This window comes from Theropithecus gelada, chromosome 1 (genome assembly GCF_003255815.1).
Source record: "Theropithecus gelada isolate Dixy chromosome 1, Tgel_1.0, whole genome shotgun sequence".
NCBI classification, from domain to species: Eukaryota; Metazoa; Chordata; class Mammalia; order Primates; family Cercopithecidae; genus Theropithecus; species Theropithecus gelada.
The window spans coordinates 180116132-180134993 of record NC_037668.1 but is presented as its reverse complement, the minus strand read 5'-3'; the positions used below and the strand labels follow the sequence as shown (position 1 = coordinate 180134993).

At 35.4% G+C, this 18862-nt stretch overlaps 1 protein-coding gene across 1 annotated transcript in view; it reads left to right on the top strand.

The window, feature by feature from the left end:
- The window catches only part of HMCN1 (hemicentin 1), a 452346-nt gene that overhangs the window by 178680 nt on the left and 254804 nt on the right, over positions 1-18862 (top strand). The window contains exons 7-10 of the mRNA XM_025362857.1: positions 8816-8936; positions 9831-10094; positions 11621-11765; positions 15103-15224. Of these exons, the coding sequence (XP_025218642.1) occupies positions 8816-8936; positions 9831-10094; positions 11621-11765; positions 15103-15224 (652 nt within the window). The remainder of the gene's footprint in view (positions 1-8815; positions 8937-9830; positions 10095-11620; positions 11766-15102; positions 15225-18862) is intronic.

Genomic DNA, 18862 nt, shown 5'->3' with positions numbered 1-18862 from the left:
GCATGACTTAGCCAGCAGTATCTTGAGCTAGCAAGTCCACTGGAATAATTTTTTCTTGCTTTCTGAATATTGACCTTAAGTAATCCATTATTGATTGTGAAATACGTGCACGTGATGCCATTCTTCCGTTAGTAGCAATTTATTGTGCAGTACTTGTACCTATTTCCAGGTGATTTGGATTGCTACCAGTGGTATTTCCTCTAGTAAAACTCTTGCCTAGAGGAGGGATATTGCATGTCTGTTATTTTACCTTGTGCCTCACACAAGTATTCATTCAGTCATCCATTCAATAAACATTTACTGATGCTCTTGGCCATGTTCTGTGCTACTTACTTAATGGACATGAAGCACATTTTAATTGATAATTAGAACAGAGAAGTAATGAGGATTAGTTCTATGAGTGAGCAGAGGCTTTGATCAGGTGAGGAGGTGACGAGAACTCTGTTTAGACAAGTCTCTAAGCTCAGTCTCCTATAATTAAGGGAACAATAAAAAGACACAGTATCTATTATCATTTTATCTTAAATTTTTATCTAGCCCTCACCAAAAAAGCCTCCAGCTCTGATTTACAGCATTTCTAGTGTAGGATTAGTGCTTACAATAAGAAAACAAAGAGTAAGCATTATAATGAAACTTAAAAATAATAAACTTATTTTGCTTCTATATGAAATACCAAAAGAATGTATCAGGTTGATGCAAAGGAAATTGAACTGAATCTGATGACATAAAATCTGTTGACTTTGGATTTCCCTTTTGGATGTCTGATGAATGATAAATGTTTTACATGTGCACTTTCTCAAGATGAGAAATGTCTGAGATTAGATAGTGTATCCCTGGTGCTATCTCCCATGCGCTTGACTATCTGGAAAAGATCTGCTGTATCACTAAAATTAATAGTGGCTTTTTGAATGTTTCACATACAGTTTTTATCCCAAATATGGAGAACGATCTATTACTCAACGTTACCATGGTATTCAAGGACCACCCAATTGAGCCTTAAGCCAGTCTTTCTAGTTATCTTCTATCACTTGTTTTTACATTCTTGTCATATATAATTTTGTGCTGTCTCTCTCCCCCTACCACATTCTCTTACCCCCTGCTTTCTTCCAAGCTTGTCCTTCCCTTTATAATGCCTTTTCTTCCATTCTGACATAACTATCCCACAGAGTTCAGCTCAAATGACAAAACTTTCATCAAACTTTGTCAGATTTTTTTTTTCCTTAAAATGCTCTTTTCTCTCTGGCTTTCTATTAAATTTTTCTGCACTTCCCTTTTGGATTAATTTCTCCCTTGTCATTTTTATTTCTATACATATTTTCTGTCTCTCTTCTTCTATAGATCAGATTTTGCCACTAGTATATGCCACAGTACCTGAGAAAGAACTACATAAATATTTATGAATAAAAATTAATATATTTATTCTGAGGATATCCAGGGAAGCAGGCAGAAGAACTGGTTTAGTTAGCCTATAGTGGAGGTGCTAGCATGGAATACTAATATGTTTAATGATTTAAAATGATAAGAGAGTGGCAGTTTCTTTTCTTTTGTGATTTTTCTGGTAAGTACTTTACGGTTTCATCTTAGGGCACTTTCACTAAGCAGAGATAATGAGTCAACTCATTTGTATAATTCACATAAACACTCAAATGTTTTAGGTTTCCTCTGATGCAGGTAAAGCATGTTAAAAAGAAGTAACTGGAAAAACATAAAGTTTTATTAAAAACAGAAGAGAAGATTGTTTTATGCTCCTAAATTTCCATTTGTAGGAAAGCTACAGATCATGGATCTTATTTCTGAGAAGCAATATGTTTTTTCCATTCAGCAACTAATATAGAGTATTAGAATGTAACCACAGAAACTCTTGAGCCAAATTTTGTCCTCTGCTTTTTAAAGAAAACTCCTTGCAAAGACATTAGATAATTGTCAGCACCCAATGGGTTTAGGTGGTACAAATGTTTATATTAGTCTAGGATCATCAGTGTGATCATTTAATTTAACATATCCCCTGGGGTATGTTTCTATTAAGTATATTTGGATAAACTGTCTTTAGATAATCTCCCAAGTACAGAAAGGCGGGTACCCAACCACATAATTATACTGAGATTCTGAGACTAGTAGAAATATTTTGGTTTTGGATAGTTACGTTGGTAGCCAGAGCCTACTAATGCATTTTCTACAGGGTAAGGATATTTTAAAAATCCTACTCAAGTGGCATAAGCTTGTTTAGGAATCATAATTAAATCAACCTCAAGTCTGAAAGGACCACACATGAAGATTATTATGCTGGCCTCCTATTAGTCTTTCCTGGTGACTCTTATGAATAAGCCTGTAGTCTACACAAGATGTGTTAAGTAAATAGATTAGGTGTAGCATTAGTGTTTTGGGTCAGGGGAATGTTTGATAATAGATTTTTCCTAGATAATTTCCAGTTTTTCGGCCTGCCAATATCAGACTGTCAACCAAATAGAATGCTTCCTTTATAAAAAAGATATGTGTACACTTAGGTACACATGCACTTGGGTATATGTAAATTTATATGCATATGTGTGTGCATATGTGTGTGTGTGTATTTAAGCAGAATTTATGTTTTGAATACATTTCCTTATCACACATTTCTCCAAACGCATAATGCCCAACAAAATAATGGTATTTAAATCTAGCTTCCATGATTGTGTCTTTGTCTGACACATGCCTAACTCACAGTAGGTTCTTAATAAATATTTTATTGGAACCATCTATTCTTTAATTTGGAAAGAATTTAAAACTTAAGAGCAAATTTTGAAAAGAGGTGGACATCTATTTGAATTCAAGATTCATTACTTAATGTCTTTTTGTTCGTGGAGAAATTACTTAACCTCCCTAAGTCTGAGGAAAGTGGGGTAAAATAATGGCTACTCAATATTGTCATGGTTAAATGAGATATTGATAAAGTGCTTCAGCAGTTTCTGATACATGAATTAGTTGTTGCTAATAATGTTGGCACATGAATTCTGACAGGTTAATTAGTTATTCTCTTGAATATATGTAAATCATACATTGTATCTTTACTTTCTTTTAATGCACATATACTTGAATTTTTCTTTAGTTTTTGTGTTGTCTTACTTTGGGCACATTTACCATTTTATAAAACATTGAAACTCTGTTGGAGAGGGAAAAACCATCTCTATCAATCAAATTTTAGTTCAATTTATAAAAGGTAAGGTTTCATATTTAGTGCTAGGAGGAATTCTCACTGGCTTAGTACAGGAAGGTTAATTCCTCACTAATGTTCTGTGTTCCATGGGGTCTGGTAGAGTATTCTGCTTCACAGTCACTCAGGAACCCAAGCTGATGGTGGCTCTACCATAATTTAGAACATGCAGCATCTTCAGTCACTTAATGAGGGAAAAACCTGGAGGATGTGGTAGTGAATAAATAAAAAGAAATTTGTTACTTTTGTCTCATCCCAGAAGCGACACATTTCACTCCCTTATTACCCAGTAGGCAAGCTGTTATTGTGGCCTAATGGTATACTAGAGCTGGCTCATAACGACTCATGGAGAGTCAATGATACGTTTTTCTTCCTAGCTCTGTGTTCAGCAACATCATGTTGGGAGCTAGCAATCAGCTATGATGGGAACATTTACACCACAGAAATTGAAAAATGACAAAAATTAGGGTTTTTTTTGTTACAGAGGAATTTATTAGTACCCCACTGACCTGACTTTTCCTAACTGAAAGGTACTCAGAAATGTAGAATGGCAAAGAAATAGTTGGAGAATGTTGTTGTTTTATATGCCATAGGGTGTAAATCTACCCAGAAATTATGTTATTCCAAAATACCATGCACAGACTTAGGTACCTGAGAAAGACATTGAACTTGGAATAATTGCCATTTAAGTTGCTATCTATACCTAGATAAATACCATTCTTTTGAGCCTCTGTTTCTTTGTAGTGCCATAAAATTATCTTTGGATATAATAGGGTTTTAAGAGATAATATGTGAACATACTTAGCATAATGCATCTAGAAACATTTAGTGAATTCTTGATGAGTATGGCACTAGCTGGTCTGAGGAAAATCTAAGAAAAAACATCAACACTAGGTGCATGGATGGTTTTCATGTCATTTATTAAACCCACAAAACCTACATTTATCACATGCCTCCTGAGTGACATTCTGTGGTGATGAATATGAAATAGTTACTGCCTTGAAGGGACTTTCAATGTAGGCAGGCATTTAACAGGCCTTTGCCTTTAAACTAAGAAGTAAATCCATCTGCAGTAGAGCTGACCAGGAAGATCTGAGCTGAGATCTCAGAGGAGCAAGTAATTTTCCGCTGGAGCTCTCCATGGTGCTTGTTCCATTGTCCTTCAGCCTGTCCTGCTCCTTCATTCTTGGTAGTCTCACTCCAATTCAGAAACCTAGACTCTGGTTCACTCTGCTCCTTCTTTTCCCTTACTGCATTGTAGGTCAAGGCTACCTATTTACAACTTTAGGATACCAATATGTATCTCTGTATGAGGGTTCTCCAGAGGGACAGAAATAATAGGATACATACATATATGAAAGGGAGCTTATTAGGAAGAACTGGCTCACACAATCTCAAGTCAAAGTCCCACAATAGGCCATCTGCAAGCTGGGGAAGAAAGAAGCCAGTAGTGACTCAGTCCAAGTCCAAAACCCTCAAAAGCAGGGAAGCCAACAGTGATGCCTTGAGTCTGTGACCAAAGGCCCGAGAGCCCCTTGGACTCAGTGGTGTAAGTCCAAGAGTCCAAAGGCCGAAGAACCTGGAGTCTGTTGTCCAAGGGCAGGAGGAATGGAAGAAAGCATCCATCATGGGAGAAAGACAAAAGCCAGAAGACTCAGCAAGCCAGCTTATCCCACCTTCTTCCACTTGCTTTGTTCCAGTCGTGCTGGCAGCCAACTAGATAGTGCCCACCCACATTGAGGGGGGTCTTCCTCCCCCAGTACATTGACTCAAATGTCAGTCTCCTTTGGCAACACCCTCACAGATGCACCCAGAAAGAATACTTTACCAGCTCTCTAGGTATCCTTCAATCCAATCAAGTTGATACCTAATTTTAACTATCACATCTAGTGTAACCTCGTCTTTGCCAAACCGTGACCTTACCTCACATCCGCTCACACTGCAGCAGCCTGTGTATTCCTGACTCAGACCCCTTCACAACTTAATGAACGTGATGCTACTCATTCAGAGGAGTAATGTGGCTCATTATGTACGTTTAGAAATTTTATGAATAAATTGACTCTGAAACACAACTCTTCCTAGCTCAGATAAATCCTGTTCAACATCTGATATCTAGAAAGTTTCCTGTTATGCTCTGAGCCTGAATGCTGCTGCTAGATTACCCTCTTATCTACAGAAGCCATGAGGTTAGGGTAACTCTGCAGGAGTAAAAGTTCAAGACATTATGTAGTGGAAAGGTGCTTTTTGGAGCCATACTCTAATTTTAATATAACCCACAGGTTGAATCTAGATGATATAAAAGGCCAAATAGAAAGACATTAAGACAGTAATTTTGACCTCACTAATTTTATGACATATATTTATATAATTTTATTACATTTATTAAAAATGTATTTAAATGGCTAAAATAATTTGGGAAGAGAAGGGAAGGGAAAAAATACAGCTGGACCTCCTCTTTGCTTGACTCAGTTACAGAATTAGCTTAGTTTTCTTTGCCCCTCCAAGACCTTCATGTCATTTAGTTCTCCTCTAACCTCAATAGGTTCGTAACTCACGAGACTCCAAAGTCTTCTCCCAACACTCCTGCAGTTTCCTAAAAGCTTTCTTGCTTATGGTCTCATTGTCTTCTGATTATTTGTGTTGATTATAACCTTTTGTACTTTGATGTAGGGCAAAACTCAGCCCCTTCAAAATATCAAAAGAAATCTATCAATAGCAAGCATTTTGTGAATTTGGTAGATTTGCTCGTAGATTTGGGGTCTATGTCATAAAGCACCTTATGCTTTTCCTGCTCTTTCCTTGGCCACCACCCCCTCGCCTCCCCATTACCTTTCTCTGCTTCTTTCTTCTGGATAGTCCCAGAAGTTCCATATAACTCTCCTCCTATTGTGTAAAGCAGTTCAGCATATTTCAACATTTACCCTCAAACCAGCATAATTAAATTCATTGAGATCATCATGAGAAACGCATGGGGTAGCTGTAGAGTTTGGTTTCTGGAGCTTCACCGAGTTCAGACTCCAGCTTTGCCACCTGCTGTATCTGTTACTTTGAGCAAGTCACTTAACCTCTCTGATCCATGAAGTGAAGGTGATAATAATACTCTCTCACGGGGACTTTTGTGAGGATTAAAAGTGAGAATTTGTATAAAAAATGAAGCTTTATATATAGTGTGTGCATTTTGTGCACGTTAGTGCTTTTTTCTCCTCCCTTTTCCATTTATTGATGGGTTATACCCTCATTATACATAAAACCTGTTTGTTTCTTTTACACTAATGTTTTTTAAAGGGAGCTTAGATAAGAAAGAGATGAAAACAATAGCTTACTTTAATAGATATCAAACTATTGGTGCTTTCTCATGAAGAAATTTATGTGGTGTTTAGTGTGCCTAAAATACTGTTCAAGTATTAGAATTCTTTTAAGAGAATAATTAAATAATGATAAATGCATGAATTAACATCAGAGGCTATTTTAATACTAAACTATTTTAAAAACTTTAAATTAGCTCATTTTTTTTTCTTTTTATTGTATATTTAAACCACAGTGTTAGTTTATTTGGGATGTCCTTTGTTTCCATTACCCTGATTAGCCCAGAGTTGGATTAATTGCATATAAAAATGGACTCACTTGAACATATCTTTTATTTACAAACACTTTTAAATTCATCGAAGACATTCTCACTGTCTACAGTATAGTATAGACACATGAAATTAAGATATTTTGTTATTTATTACTCTTCATATTTTAGCAGAGCAATATACTCTTCATATTTGTTCAGAGAATAGTAAACCTATATTCTTACTTTTGCATACTTTATTACTTGGTGTGGTCTTTGAAGGATCAAAGTTAATTTATATTACATTAATTTTATATAATTTATAAGGGGCTCCCTGTTCATCAAATCTGCTTTAACGTGTTATTGAGTAGTAGAGGTTAGCATATTTTCAAACATCTGTATAATTTCTGTTTTTTTTTTTTCACTCAGCTATTAAGCACCACATTTTTAAAAACCACCTTTGTTAGTTGATTTATACATAGAACACTTGGCAGATGATTAGCACTTGATAGCAGGAATTTGGAAAATTACATGTTAAATTTGTCCTTAGTAACCTCAACAGCTGTTTCATCATAAGGGACTTTCTGAGGAGCAAGGCAACTAACAGTGATATATGATGTTAGTGAAAAAATAAAAATTAACTCATTGTAATATCAAACATTCTGATTGACTTACATGAAATTAGTAGGTGATAGTGTCTTCGATAAAGCTCTACATTATCTAAAGAAATTGACATTAGAATTACCAAAGTTTTATATAACTCTATGGGAAATCCCTGATTTAAAATTGATAGTTTCCTTTTTAAATTTATTATGTGGAATTCATAATGTATTCATTGAGAAATAATGGAATAAGGGTGGTACTAAGATCCCTACACTTACACATATAATCTTTTGTAACCTTTATGCAAATGAGCCATAGTAACTAGCTGCATCATTTATACTAAGAATATAGCAACAGCTTTCATGATGATGTGTTTTTTTCTTCTTTCTCCCCTTCATTTTACTACCCTTTGAGTTCTTGAGATTGTGCTCAATAAGGAAGGAACATGGTAGCAACAGGGACAGATCTTCTCTTCCTTCTTCTCCACATTGCTAAATAACAAGGAGTAGCAGTGATTCAGGGAATATTGCATAGTTTGCACAGCTCTGGAAGTGGCCCACTGGTAACCATGGTGTGAATTCATCTGGCTGTCCACCAGGTTAAAATGTATATATGCAAATCTGGCTGTCTACCAGATTAAAATTTATATATATACACACTTCAGTGCATTCTGTCATTGCTATAATACCTCAATATGTGCCTTCTCAGTGTTGAGTTTGAGATTGATAATTGGTACATTAGTGTTATGTGAAGTTTTTCTTTCACTCCCATCTCCTACTTCTACTTAAATGCTGGAATTATGTGGTCATTTTATTTTGAGACAGAATCTTGGTAACCTATGTAATAAAATGATGGTGAACTCTTGTTCATAAGTCTTAGGTGGTTTTTGATATGCAAATTCCTAGACTGCCCTGACCTAATTTCTGATTCAGTAAATCTGGACTGGAACTAAGGACTTTGTATTTTTAACAAATGCTGAGGACCTTTGCTGGAACACTGCTGAGCTGAGGGTGCCAGGTTGCCCACATCTGGGAAATGGTCAGCTCTACTGCTTGCACTCGCTGTAATGTCCTAGAATTGAACCTGGATGTATTTGTGGAAGATTTCCATATTTGCTAAACATCTACTATGTTAACAATAGTGACCAAAACAAAGATCCATTCCCTCATGGAGCTTTTACAGATTTATTTCCAGCCCATTCATTAGTGACTAAACACTTGTATCTTTTATCATTAGGCATGAAATATATGACTGAATGGTTTTTTAAAGCTGTCTCCATGGGGTATGTATTACAAAACTTGCATTTAAAATATAGAATCATATTTATGTTGAGAACATCCGGATCAGAGCCTCAGTTTTTGGACATCAATCCTAATTAAATATTGTGCAGTTTCCCATACTGGCGAGGGTTGCATACGACCAGCATACTGGATCAACTGCTGACCAGGTTTGTCATTAAACATTTTCAGACCTCAAGCAGTGGAAGGCACTCTGTTCGCATTACTGGCCTTAGTACTATTGATTTCCGAGCTGGCTTTTCTCGAAAGCCTACCCTGGACTTCAAAAAAACAGTCAGCAGACCAGTGCAAGGTTTGTATGTGCATATTATTTAAATTGACATAATAGATATCCAAATGAAAAATATTTCTCAGACTGTCTATAATTTTATAATTTTGTAGTATTCAATAAAATTGAGAAGCATAGCTTTAAATGTGACTTTTCTCTTGGCCTAGTCACTTTCTCAAAGTGTAATCCCGAGACCACTGATATCAAAATCACTGAGGGTGCTTGTTAAAAATTAAGATTCCTGGACCTCACTCCAGATCTCCTGTCATGGAAGGTAGGGCCCAGGAATATGGACTTCAGTGAGCACCTCAGTTGATTCTTACACTTACTAAATTTTGAGAATTACTAACGCGGATCTTGAGATTTTTTTTCTTACCAAAACCTATAAATTACCTATTGTCAAGGTAAAATGTGTATATATAGCTGAAAAATTAAACACATTACATATCATTGTATTTCAAAGATAAAATTATTGATTTTTAAACCTTGTCCTCCTCTTATTTTATTCATACATTAAGATTTATAGTTTTCTAGGTGAAAAGAAGCTTAACTATAATGTAACAGTTAAAATTTGGGGGAGGTTATTGTTCATTTATTTTTATTGCTGCATTTCCTGGAAAGATACAAAATAATTTATCTTTAAAAGTATTCATGTGATCAAACATTATATAAAGTTCTCACAATTCTAATTTTTTTAACATGTAAACATAGTTAAAATACTATAAAAGTAATTTCTTAGGATTTCCTAAGTTTCTCTGGTCATGCATAAACGGTCTTTTATGTAGAAACAATTATGCAACTGATCCAGAATTTGTAGGCATCCTTATGGTACTCATATATTATTATCATACAAATACTTATTTGATATATAACTTCAATTGCATGTTTCTTATAAATGATAAAATCTTTCTCTTGTAGGAATACCTACCTATGTGCTGCTCAATACTTCTGGAATTTCTGCTCCAGCTAGAATAGATCTTCTTGAACTTTTGAGTATCTCAGGAAGTTCTCTTAAGACTATTCCTGTTAAATATTACCCAGATCGAAAACCTTATGGCATATGGAATATTTCTGACTTTGTACCACCAAATGAAGCTTTCTTTCTCAAAGTAACAGGCTATGATGAGGATGATTACCTCTTCCAGAGAGTATCAAGTGTTTCCTTTTCTAGTATTGTCCCAGGTAAGACATCATTTTATTCAACATTGGAATATTGACAGTTTAAGGGGGTGATGTTGTCCCATAGGTAAATAACGGACTATAAAATAAAAAGTATTATCTTCATATTATTACTGCATCACCAAATTGATGAACATTTACATGTAGGGCAATACAGTTTTTCTTAGCTGTTAAATAGCACATCCAGCGTTTCATGTTAAGTCTCACTGATTGCAGATCTGAGAATTTTGATTAGTCAGTGTAAGAGCTGGAACTGGAAAATTCTCGTACTCTCTTTCCCTCTAAAAAAGCCTGGGGCATATATTTGCTTAAACTATCTAAATTGGCTAAATGTTTACATACAATTGTCAGAAACTTTCTGCTCCATAGATGGTGGTTCATAGTAAACAACAGGTGATCACTGCCTTTATTTGTCTAGTTGGTTAGTTAGCTAGTTAATTGTACATTTGCTACTACATAGAGAGGAGATTACAGATTAGATATTATATGGAAGCATCAGCTAGCATTTCAGCTTAGCTGTACTTGAGCTATTTTTCAAGGCTCATGACTGAACTCTGACCCAATCTTTTGTTTTCTTTGAGACAGAGTCTTGCTCTGTCGCCCAGGCCAAGGTGCAGTGGCGTGATTTTGGCTCATTGCAAGCTCTACCTCCCGGGTTCATGCCATTCTCCTGCCTCAGCCTCCTGAGTAGCTGGGACTACAGGTGCCTGCCACCTCTCCTGGCTAATTCTTTGTATTTTTAGTAGAGACGGGTTTCACCGTATTAGCCAGAATGGTCTCGATCTCTTGACCTCGTGATCTGCCCGCCTTGGCCTCCCAAAGTGCTGGGATAACAGGCATGAGTCATCGCGCCCGGCTAGAACTCTGACCCAATCTTTAGGACTGTAGCTTGAACCATAGACTGACAGAGATATAAGATTGCTTATAAAATTGTACTATTAGGTGGAGGGACAAAAATTTATCATTTATACCTAAGACAGTGATTTGGGAAATTCAGGAACAATTCTATAGCTTTTGTTTAATAGTTGTAGAGTGGTGAGAATAGAACCAACCTCAATATTTCCTCATATACAATATTCAAAGTTGGCTTAGCTCCTAATTTGAATGCTACAAAATCTGATGGATTCCTAAAAGTCATTTTTTACATTTATTTTGGAAAAACAATTTGATTCTGAGATATGTGGGTTCTTATGTTTTTGAAATAAAAACATATTCTAGAATTGATGTATTATTACTTATTTGGTAGCATTTTTTCTATCTTGGTGGTACAAAACAATACTGTGTCTTAAAAACTGTGGAGTCTTAGATTCAATGAATACTGTAGTAAGGGGCTCATAAAGATATCCAGAAATCAACCAGCTTTGAACAAATAAAGATAGAAAAAGTAATTTTTAGTGATCTGGGTTAATTGGAATGTAGAGGATTTACTGGAATAATTTAAGTATAAAGATTTTGAATGGATTAAGAAGCAGTACTTAACATCATTGTGACCTTTTTGCTTATGTTTTTTGTTTTTGTTTTTTTCCCAGATGCTCCCAAAGTTACAATGCCTGAGAAAACCCCAGGATACTATCTGCAGCCTGGCCAAATTCCCTGCTCTGTTGACAGTCTTTTGCCCTTTACCTTGAGCTTTGTCAGAAATGGAGTCACACTTGGAGTAGACCAGTATTTGAAGTAGGTACATGTTTCTGTCAGTAATAAGATTCAGTATTAAACATGTAAATATAAATAGCCTATTATTGCAATGTACTTTTTCACTGGAAATTCTCACTTGCTACATAGTCTGGAATATAGCAGGGAACAAAATGGAGACAAATCTGTGCCGTTGTGGAGCTTATATTGTCATAGAGGAAGACAGTAAACAGAAGATAAATATAACAATATAATAAATACTGGAACATATTCAAATGTTGACTCCTGTGTTATAGAATCTGAATGTTTCGTAATTTGATGGTCTGTTGTTAAGACAAATACAGAATTATGAAAATGACATTAAGTACAAAATCTTGAAAGGAGACCTTGCAAATGAGAGGTCCTGAAGCTTTAGCTTTATTGGCTTCATGGTAAAAGTGTTTCTGAATCTGATTTAAAGTGTTATGATAAGTGAATCTGGTAAGCATACAGCAGGTTAGTTGGGTTGAATAATGCTGGTAGGTGGAGTGGATGTAGCATTGGCCAATTTGAAAGCCTAAAATTCAGAGTAAGGGGCATTGGAGCAAAGACATAAAGATGCCAAGAAAGATGATCAACAAGGTATCCAGAGAAGAGTATTCAAACACCAGGAAGAGCAAGTGCAAATGCATGAAGGCTGGAGTGGACTGGGCATGTGGGAAGGACAGACAGAAGGAGGCCAGTATGGCTGAAGCCCATTGAGCCAGGAGGAGAAGGGGAGCAGAGAAGGTCAGAGAGGCATGGTCTGTGCTGCAGGTGGGGTGACAGGTGGCTCACAGCAGGTGTGGCGCCTGCATATAACAATCAGCAGGAGCGGGCTAGAGGGTACCAGCTTTTCCTTGTGAAGTTGGGTAACTTTTTTAGACAAATGCAAGTAATTTAATGATAAAAACTAAGTAAACCTTGAAAACTGGAGAAAAACAATTTCTGCAAAGTGTTGCCTTTTAACTTACTGTGAAACAACGTTTTGGGAAAATCTCTAGGAATTATTGTTTTATCAGACTTTTATACTATTAATTCAATATCAACATAACTTCCATAAGATGTTAAATGTTTGACAGTCTCAGCTTATACAATCACTTTATGGCGACTTATTTTAATAAAAAATTTATGGCAGGAATGTTCATCATGACTAGGACATTTTCTACTCTTTAAAGATTAAACTGTATTATTTCCTGCCCCTTACATAGTATATCTTAATGATTTATTTAGCTGTGTATTTAATAACCAGCAACATAATTGACCAGGATATAAAATGATGAAGCTACATAACTAGCTGGTGAAATAAAATAATTCTGTTTTATGTTTAAACAGTAACATTTTTCAAAGACACTTGAAATTCTTTAGAAACATTAATTCATTAATTCCACACAATTCCTGGGAGGTAAGCCACGAGAATTCTTTTTCTCATTTTTCCAGCTCTGTGGCCCAGAGATATGACATGTTTTGCTGACATGTATTAAACTCTTTGGATGTGAGAAGTTAGAGACAAAATTAGGCATGAGTGATGATAGACTGATACTCTAATTCTGATTCACTCTCATGTCTCTACCCTAGATTTCCTAATAACATGAAACATGTGACTTAATGTTTGTTTATGTCAGTCACTTTGGTCACCAGGGAATGTAAGGGAGAATCCATTTGCATTAGCAGCAGGGTGCATTTTTATTTGACGTGTTCTTTTCCCTATTCCAAAATCTACCCTTCAAAATTTTTTTTATTATGTTCACATAGTGCTTAATGTCAACTGAGAAGGCTCCATGAAAAAGAGAATTATTTTCATGTAACATTCCATAATCAAGAAAGGAACAAGTATAACTGTAAAGAACATTCTTCAAGCATTTAGTAAACTGGTTATATGTCTTTGGACAAATTACTTGTCCTTTCTCCATCTCAACTTTCATTTTTAAAAAGGGATTTAGGACTCAAAGAATCTTCAGTTTCTGTTCTAAAATTTCCATCACTCTGTTCTTTATTAATCCTAATATATGCTCAGCTTTTAAGTAGGCACTGAAGAAAACACCAAAGATGTACATATTCCAAACCCCTACCTTCCTGAAACTTACCAGTACCTCCTAGATGATGACATTTACAAATTTGTACTTAGTATACTCCTGTTAAGCCTCGAAGATACAGCTTACATGATCAGTATGGTATGGAGTCAAGTGGTATTGTGCTTTCATTCTGAAAGTGACAAGAAGAACCACTGGCATGTAGTTAGTGCCTACAGAATTGAAAGGAAACAATGTTTAACTAAAGTGAATTTTCTCAGCTACTAAAACACATGGAACAATGACCTTGCTTTGTTTCTCACTTTCCTAAGGCACAGAAACCTGTTTTAACTTTTTCTTACAAACCCCAGTTGTACCAAATAGGAGTTAAGAGCTCAGTAAGTTCTTCTTGGTTTCTGATGATAAGTATGGTGTGTCTGGATGGGGAGAGATCTGGAGATATCACCATAAGGTATCATATTTTATACCACTTTCAGAATTCAGTGGAAAATCTCTTGTCTGCAGTGGGCTTTTTACCTTATCTGTATCTTGATTTTTTTAAGGTTATAAGTAGCTACAGATGATACAGGAGAAAAATTATGAAAACATTTTTGACATTTCAGCCACACTTTAAAACAGGACAGTGCCTATTTTTGTAGATCATTGAGCTCTTTGAAACAAAGATTAAATGTCTATTATTAAGACACTTCCGGAAAATGAGAAATAATTTGAACAGTGTTAGAGGACAAAGAATAAATATTAAATGAATGAGTACATAATATAGTAGAGGGATTTTTTTTTAGAGTTTAACTATAAAACTGATCATTTGTTTTCATTTCTCACTGTGCATGTAGGTTGAACGATATATGGCCTATCGCCCCATGTGGAGCTTATCTAAAAGAAAGTTAAGGAGAATGTATCTTCTTAGAATCAAAAAGTAGATTTCCTACCTCAAATTTGTATATTGCCTAATTAAATTGCTTTGTCTAAGATTCCTACTGACATGACCAAAAACTGGAAAAATTAAAAGGAGAGAGGATTAATGAGTATTTCTTTGCCAGCTCTGTTATCTTATATTTTGACATAGCTACAAAATATTTCCCTAAATAAATTTTCAACTTCTATAATTATTGTTTATGTTGTATCTTTTGCTCAGTGTAGAAAAGCCTCATGTTCTAGTAAAATATAAATGGTGTGTCATTTTAAGTTAGAAAGAACCCTGCAGTTTTATCAATTTATTTTATTTACATTGTTCTTTTGAATGAAACTTCAAAAAAAATAGTGAATCATTGCTTTCAACTTGGTCTTATTTTGTAGTAACTAAAAGTTTTCCATTATCTTCCCTCCAGAGAATCTGCCAGTGTGAACTTACATATTGAAAAGGTCACTTTGTCTGACGAAGGTTTCTATGAGTGCATCGCTGTCAGCAGTGCAGGTACTGGACGGGCACAGACATTTTTTGATGTATCAGGTAATTACCACTAATTTCTTTGCGGTTGCCCAAGTATTAATGCAGCTGTGGAAATGGGATGTTTGTTAACCAGTTTGTGTTTATACAATTGTCTTTATGATTATTTTATTATTGTCTATCTCTCCACTGAATGGAGAACTCAAATCCTGGCTTCACCATGTATCAGATACATGACCCTCCTTGGGCTAATTATTTAAGGATAATAATTATGCCTTGGTTTCCCTAACTATAAAAAAAGCATAACAACAAGAACAGTCTATATTTCATGGGAAACAGTGAGTATTAAATGATATGTAATATACGCAAGGCACTTAGAAGAGAGCCTGCCACATAGAAACACTTCATAGACATTAGTGATTATTATTATTGTTGTTATCATTATTGTCGGGGACTAAGGAATAGTTTTTGAAATGATCATATAGCATTTTCCTGAGAGAAAATAAAATTTAAGTGAAGGATCTATTCTGATTAAAACAAGGTTAAATGTTCACTCTTCCTCTCCCATATTCATAATGAGCAGAGCATTTTTATGAGTAGATTCTGATATTTAAATTAAAGATAATAATGAAAACGATTGTATTCTAAGAACACAGGACCTCAGTGGCTACAATATTCACACTAAGAAGGGTAGAAGTAGTGCTAATTATTTTGCATTCAGATAGTACGTTTCCTATGAATAGATGGGAGATATAGTTCATACTATTTTATAAGGTAAAATACATTAAAGTGAAAAAAATAATTTTTCCTCTCATCTCACCTAATTTTTAGGGGATAAAAGACTACCATTTATAATCAATGATCAGGATTAAGTCATTTGCTTGGTGTTTATCTATAATTGAAAACTTTGTTTAGGCTGAATGATTTTCTACCTGCCTTGTGGACTAGTGTCGCTATGTGTTTAATTGTAACCTATTCTGACCTATATATTGCTGCTGTTGAATTTGTTACAACGTCTATATTTGCCTTTAGTACTGGGGTGCATTTTCTTCAGACAAGTTAAGACAAAAGAAGCTTATAATTATAGGTATATCATATATTTAGAAGTCTAGGATTTGTTGTTTGCTATCAGTAATTTCAAAACCTTAAAGCAGAAGCATGCAAGTCAGACAAGCATGTTCTTCTTGCAGTTAAACTATTTGTATTCTGTTACTGCTAGAAAACGTTTGTCTTCTGAAACAATTTAGCAAGTTGACATACATCACAAACTATTCATTTTTTCATGTTCAATAATTACAAAAAGCATTGGAGTTATGTCAGCATTCCTCAGCTTCTGGGAAAACAAATACTTGAACACTTGAGTATTTTTCCCAGCAATACTTTTTAAGAGAAGGACAACAAGGAAAGAGGTTTGAGTGAGTTGATTCAGACATCTTGCATAAATAACTGGGAAGTGCCAGGAAGAACTTGTGAACTGACTGTCATGAATTGGGCTTGACAGTGTCAGGAACTTCCATATGTGTATTCTACACATGTCCTTCTAGTAGCCGTCTGTGATCTGTGCCAGCCAGGCAATGGAATAACTAGGAAATTGTACTGTGCCCGAGCTGACTTTCAGGAATTGTTTTCCACTCAGTCAATTTAAAAAGAATAGGGCAGAAACGGTGATGGCAAGGGCAATGACTATAACAGCAGAAGTCACAAGTGAGTGCCCCTTTGAACTTGAAAGAGTGGACTTTTTGTTTTCTGGGTTAGCTGTTGCCTAATATGCCAGTCTTTAAGCTCCACCCACTTCCGAATTTCCCCTAGCCTAGGCTGAGGTCCCAGCTCAGCCACCGCACTGTAACTAATTATCAGCATACTGGAATCAGGTGCAAATTCACAGGATAATTAGATCTTATATTTTTTAAAGGGGTATTAGGAAACAAAGCATTATTGAACACTAATATTCTCATGCCATTATGGATATTATTTTATTTTATAAAGTCAAGGAACACCCAAGAGCAGTTTAAAGAAATGCCCAAGTTTTACCAATATGTCGCCTCAGTTTTTGCCAGCACTTTTTTACTAGTTGACATGTTTGAGGACTTTTGGTTCATTTGAAATGTTGGTTATTGGGTTATTGATTGTTTTAAATGCACAATAGGTGTAGAAAGCATTGTTCTTCTCTTTTATTGAATATAAACACACAGAATCAAATGAGTGAAACTGCAGAAGCATGAAAAACTTATTCTTTTCAAATTACATTTGGTAGTTTAGTTTGATACTAAGTTATATTAATTATCTGTACTGAATTGTTTTACTAACACAATGACCTTCACCCAACACACACACACATACACACACACACACACACACACACACAGAGTACTAAAATTCTGAGTTTAGGTAAAAATCTGAAGAGAGAAAACTTGTCAAGGGCATGTCAGTGACAGGAAACCTTGAATTATAATTACAGAATATTCTTTTAGAAAGGCTAAGATTTGGAAATAATCTTACACCACCTTATCATTTTATAGCTAATGAAACAGAACCCAGAGAAAGCAAGTGACCTGTTTATGATCAAATGGGTAGATAGGTCATAAGATGTAGATTCCTGGCCTCCTGATTCTCAGTCTCATGGTCCTAATGTCCCAAGCCTACGCTTGTCACTGTTCCTCCCTGATTATTGAGGTTTCCTTTCTGCTACCCTAATCCCAGCCTGCTTTCACTCAGGAATGGCTGCCCTTTGTACTCCTAGAACAGGTTATTTCTGATAATCCATAATCTTGGCCTCCTTCACAAACTGCTGTAATTCTCCCTCATCACTCCCCTATTCCTACCAAATTTATTCACATATGTCTAAATATTTCCATGTGTATAATATTTATTGTCTTGAAGTATTTATGCAGTGGTGATGTCGTATGTCATTATTTCAAATCTCATCTGCTCATGTATGTTATTAGAAAGTTGGCAGGTACTTATTTGAATTTATATTCAAAGAGAAACTAGTATCTGGGGTGGAGTTTGTATGCAAGAGGGTTTTTGGAGAGTTCTCTAGGGAAAAGCACCTGTAAGGGAATGAGGGAAGTGGAAGAAGAGGAACTGAGCTACAGTTGCAGCAAGGGCCTACAGGCAGCTCTGGAGCTGGGAGGGCCCTGAATTGAGCGAGGAAAGCTGGGTCTTTCTTCCTTCATTAAGAAGTAATTGGATGTGAGCAGCACTGGAAAGGGGTGTCTAACCTTCAGCATGTTTGTTTCATAGGGATCTGAGAGCTAGAAGGAGTCTTTATGATAAATTAATCATCTTATTTTTCAGATAGAAAAACTAAACTATTAATATCACTAAATTGACTTATCTAAAGTCACACAACTAATTAGGGGTAGAACTAGGTGGCCTATTATTACCAAATTTAGCAAATTAAAAACACAGGATGCCCAGTTAAATTTGAATATCACATATGTGTGACCCAAATATTACACGAGGCATACTTGTACTGAAATATTATTGTATTTGTATCTGAAATTCAGATTTAACAAAGTGTCCTGCATTTTATCTGTGAACCCTAGCCAGACTCCAATCAAAGCTTCCTTTGTCCTGTATTCTTTCCAATGTATTCACTAGCTATTTTCATAAGAGATTTAAAAAATAACAAAATAATAAAACATTTTTTTAACTTAAAATAGCATATACTACTTAGAAACAGTTTGGAAAACAATGAT